Source organism: Eurytemora carolleeae, unplaced genomic scaffold, assembly GCF_000591075.1.
Source record: "Eurytemora carolleeae unplaced genomic scaffold, Eaff_2.0 scaffold15, whole genome shotgun sequence".
In the NCBI taxonomy this organism is placed as follows: domain Eukaryota; kingdom Metazoa; phylum Arthropoda; class Copepoda; order Calanoida; family Temoridae; genus Eurytemora; species Eurytemora carolleeae.
In genome coordinates, this window is record NW_019396069.1 from 16,651 (window position 1) to 21,887 (window position 5,237).

General features: G+C 30.8%; 1 protein-coding gene across 1 annotated transcript in view; it reads left to right on the forward strand.

Moving 5' to 3' along the window:
• Nucleotides 1-4,997, forward strand: part of LOC111711703 (uncharacterized) — a 14,471-nt gene extending 9,474 nt beyond the window's left edge. The window contains exons 9-15 of the mRNA XM_023486113.1: nt 736-799; nt 2,851-3,031; nt 3,094-3,127; nt 3,238-3,361; nt 3,649-3,703; nt 4,673-4,734; nt 4,911-4,997. Coding sequence (XP_023341881.1) covers nt 736-799; nt 2,851-3,031; nt 3,094-3,127; nt 3,238-3,361; nt 3,649-3,703; nt 4,673-4,734; nt 4,911-4,965 — 575 coding nt within the window. The 3' untranslated portion in view covers nt 4,966-4,997. The remainder of the gene's footprint in view (nt 1-735; nt 800-2,850; nt 3,032-3,093; nt 3,128-3,237; nt 3,362-3,648; nt 3,704-4,672; nt 4,735-4,910) is intronic.
• Nucleotides 4,998-5,237: the final 240 nt, after the last annotated feature.

Sequence of the window (5,237 nt, forward strand, 5' to 3'; positions counted from 1 at the left end):
TTTTGAAAATTATAGGACAATGTGTTATAAACCGAATTGCTATTCATGTAAAACTAATTAGATATGTTTTAATATGCTTTGATATTTGTTGTGTACATGTCTGAAAATTACTTTAAACTCTAGTTATTCGAATTTATGTATAAACTATTTTGCATATGATAAATTCGCACCCTGATCTCTAATCGTTCTCCTTAAATCTATTTAATTGAAATATTTTGTTATTATTACTAAAATTAGGTGGAAAAAATAATCAAAACAGCCAAGAGCTATTTTCCACCTAATTGCGTTATACTTGTACTGTTAATATAATCATCAATTTTTTGATTGTAAACTCTATCTGTATACAGATACATTTATTTTAGCAATAAACTTTATCTATCTATCTTATCTTAATATCAACAACGTCATTTTATAAAGTAGGTTTATTCACCTTGTGCCCCTCTATACTTTATACTTTAACTATCACGGGCAGCCGTGGTACATTTGAATTTCCGAGTCGGGTTAACCTTTCCGGTTCTAGTTTGTACTGTATCGCCCAGACATAGGGTAAATAAAGCTGTCACTCAATAGGACTAGCCGGTGCGACAAGATTGACGCGGTTAGACTTTGGGTAGAATTTACTTTTACTAAAGGATCAGTGGTGCGTGCTATATAATAAGCTGCTAAGGAGATTGGAGACTCTTGAATTTGGTTGTGTGTTTTCACTTTTTATCAAAATATTTTTTTTTTTTGCAGGTACCAATGCTGATATAGTATCTACTGTTCCTCAACGTGATGTAGAAATCAATACAGCGATCAAGTAAGGTTATATTGTCATGTATGTATGCTGTTTACTTGTTTTTGATGTTTTGTACATGTGTAGTTTTGTGTACATGTACACTGCTGAATAAATTCGTGCTGTTTTATTTGCATAAGAACTAAGTAATATTGTGTACATGTGTGCTGTTGTGAACTATGTTATGTTATGTACGAGTGTGGTGTTGCATACCGGTGTACCGCTGTGTACATACATGTGTGCTTTTATGTATATAAGTTTGCTGTACTGTGCTCATGTGTGACGTTTTGTACATTTGTGCTTTTGAGTACATATGTGCTGTTGTGTACTTAATGCTGTTGAGTACATCTGTGCTGTTGAGTACATCTGTGCTGTTGAGTCTATCTATTTAGATCTATCCATATCTATCCATCTATCCACCCTTCCATCTATCCATCCATATATCTATCTATCCATCTATCTACCTAAATTTAATTTATCCAAAACCTTTCTGAAATCTGAAAAATAATTTCTCATACAACTTCTAGTTAAAGTTTACTGCAATTTTTTTCCTCTAGTAAATGTCAGAAAGTTACTTTTTAAAGAATTCTATTTTCTCAATCACATTCTTCTTTCAAAGATTATTTATGCAAAATTACTATCAGGGCAGTGCCATTTTAATAATAACTTGATTATTGGATATAAAAATTAAATTAAATGCTATATCACGAGAAACTCTGCTTTATTGAAGTTTTGTACCGACATTTTATTAACTAAATCAATAAGTTAATAAGTTGCATGATCTAAACCAGTACACAGATTCTACAGTCTAGTCTTGACCGTTCCGGCTACGCAGTTGACCCTACGCGTTTATTTTACAAGAGAATAAGACGGGCTGATCTAAAGTGCAATGTGTACACTGCACATAGCTAAAAACTTTAGAATGGTGGATATCAAGATTAATGCTTTAACTTCTGGTCTTACTAAACCCAAGATTATTTTTAATCGCATTCGATATCCAAGAAAGAAGTTAAAAATATAACCAATCAGCGTGTCATGTTAAGATGTACTCTTTAACTTTTGAAAAACCGATTTTGATACAGACGGAAATTATGTGACCAGTATACTGCACTGCTATTGGCTGAACTTCTGGTGACGTAATACCAGGGAGTAAGGAATAGATATAACTGACGCGGTTTGCCCTACCATATGATTATACATGCTTTACAGACGAAGTACTCCATTTGAAAAAGAGTTGTCTTAAAGGTCGTCTTTTAATTTTTTAAATGTAGTTACTTTACCATAATAAATAAAATCTTATTTTCATATTATAAAAAAATACGTTTGTATTGCTAATAATTTTGCATCTTAAAAAATGAATTTATTTGGCGATGTTCAGCATACTTTTTTCCCTGTTAAATGTATTCAATGACCTTTTCTGAATACATGTACGCCGTAATTGTACATAAGACGACATTTAAATATTTCTTGTTCAAATGGAGTACCCGTCTGCAAAGCATGTATAATCATATGGTAGGGCGAACCGCGTCAGTTATATCTCCCTTCTATTCCTTACTCCCTGCGTAATACAGACTATTCGGACTATATGTAATAATATTATTAATTAAATCTATTAAAAATGCAAAATGAAAATTGAAAAATTATAATAGAAGCAAACCTGAGATTCTCAGGTTTATGTGGGATATAATCGTTTTCAGATTGGTTGCGTATTTGCTGAATTTGATCTGTTTAAACCTACTACTTACCTACAACATTGTATATATATGAATTTTCGTATAATTATGAGTTTAAAATCAATTTCTCGAGACAGGAACATCAGATAGATGTCTTATATGTATCGTTCAACGCCTGAGATTCTCAGGTTTCATCCTATACCCCCTTTCATTTTTCCTTTACAGTCCCTTTAAGGATATCTCACTCTTAAGTTTTCAGCTCAGAATGTTTTTACAGACTACAGGGTAGATTAATAGTCTCGCCGGTTGAACTTGAAAGCAACGACATCGATTTCATTGTTTGTGTTTGCAACTCTGCAGGGTTGTCCTTTCATCATACTAATGATAATGATAATACTCCAGGTATATCTGCAGCTCAGGCAGGGATATCTTTGGAACCTGCTTCTTCGACGGTAGACCCAGATACCCAGGATACTCAGATCAATTAGATCAAATCATGGATCAATCCATGGATCAATCTGAATATTTAGCCAATAATCTAAAATATAATAGTTCTGTTTGCTCTATTCCAGAAACAAACAAGGTCAGTATTTTTGTTTTTATTTTATTTAGAAAAATAAATTTTTCATTTTTATTTTTTTTAAGGTTGAAAACGGTGGTACGGAAACTTTATTGCTAGGTAATTCATATTATTATTATTATTATTATTATTATTATTATTATTATTATTATTATTATTATTATTATTATTATTATTATTATTATTATCATGATAATCTCTGCTATTAGAAGAAAGAATGTTTGGTTGGTTAAGTTTACCAGATTATCCTTCCTTCTCATCCATCTCCAGCTTCACCTGGTTCCTCACCTTCCCCCAGCACTCCTTCATGGTCCTAGGGGTTGAGCAGATCAGGTAGATTATATAATTTAAAGGGATCGTTTATAATTTACTAATAGTGTGTTGTGCTTGTCTCATTGTTGTGTTTTCAATCAGAAGAAATTAAAATTGACAATTTATTTTAATTTGTGAATTTCCTGAATTCAATTTTGCAACCAAAAGAAAAGAAGATCCCACTTTTTAAAAATTCCATCATGTAATGCATTTTTTTGTAAAACACCTCATGTTTCCGAAAGAACTCGGATCGATAAACAAAAACTTTTTAATTTGTTTAATTCAATTTATTTTCTTTCTTTTTTTAGAAACGAGGATAACACTCCAGAAGATTGGTTGGAGCTAATTTATCTGGATAATCAGGTAAAAGGGACAGTTCACGGTGCATTTTTTAGATAAAAGGGGACTGTACCAATAATTAGGAACTGGAACCAGATTCGGTTAAGATCGATAATACAGGGATAGGAAGTTTTAATAATCTGTTATTAGTTGACAGTTGTATTTCGAATTTTAATAATCTGTTATCATTTCACAGTTGTATTTCGAGTTTTAATAATCTGTTATTAGTTGACAGTTGTATTTCAAGTTTTAATAATCTGTTATTTGTTGACAGTTGTATTACGAGTTTTAATAATCTGTTATTAGTTGACAGTTGTATTTCGAGTTTTGATAATTTGTTAAAGGTTCACAATTGTATTTCGGGTTTTAATAATCTGTTATTAGTTCAAAGTTGTATTTCAAGTTTTAATAATCTGTTATTAGTTGAAAGTTGTATTTCGAGTTTTAATAATCTATTAGTTGAAAGTTGTATTTCGAGTTTTAAGGCGGTCGAGTTTTTATCACGAGTTTATAGTTTACAGTTCACTCCTTAGATCCGAATCCATGAATTCAGTTTATTTTTGGATCCGTATCCGGATCCAGGTCAAGGAAGCCAAAATGTTATTGATCCTAAGCACTGGTCCAGAATATTAAAGTTTAGAAGTTTACTATAAAACTAGTTTAAACTAGAAGAAACTATTTGTTTACATTTTGTGGATTTACAAACAAAAATTTAATTTCTACAAGACATAAACCTTTCCTGGTATTATGTGATGACCTGTATATAATTTAGGCTACATTTTTACGTTTATTTAATCAATCCTGGCCATTTGTAAAACTATATTTTTTAGTTTTATTCTTATTTTTATCTTATATTAAATTTTTTGAAAAGTTTTAATATCAATTATTGTCTTGAAAAGGACTGTACAGAATACTCAAATAATTAGCACTATTAATAAACAAATATCCATTTCTATCAACAATATTTTAATATAAAAACTTTATTGTTTTTAGGTTTTATTGAATGAAACTCACAAAAGAACCTCATTCTTTATATACAGCAATGCAACCATTAGGAAATCCATTGTTGGAAATTGTTTGTCTTGTCTGTCTTGTCTGTCTTGTCTGTCTTGTCTGTCTTGTCTGTCTTGTCTGTCTTGTCTGTCTTGTCTGTCTTATGTCTGTCCTATCTGTCCTGTCTGTCTTGTCTGTCTTGTCTGTTTTTTTTTCAACAATGATTTGAATTTTCCAGATTGCTTGAATCTACAAAAAGAAGAAAATTTCGTCTCTCATATATTATGATGTAAAAGCTAGAGAATATAAATTATCAAATACCATATATAATATTTTGTATTTACTGAGCAGAGCTATGGAAAGAAAATAAAAGCAATATTATTGATTATCTATTATACATAATCATATATTATCTATGTCTGGAATCTTAAAAATATCCCAGATTCAATGTCAATTGCCATAATATAATATAGTCAATATAGCGTTGGGACATTTCCTAGAAGACATTTCCTAGAAACACATTTCATAGAGAGGACATTTCATAGATAGGACTTTTTATGGATAG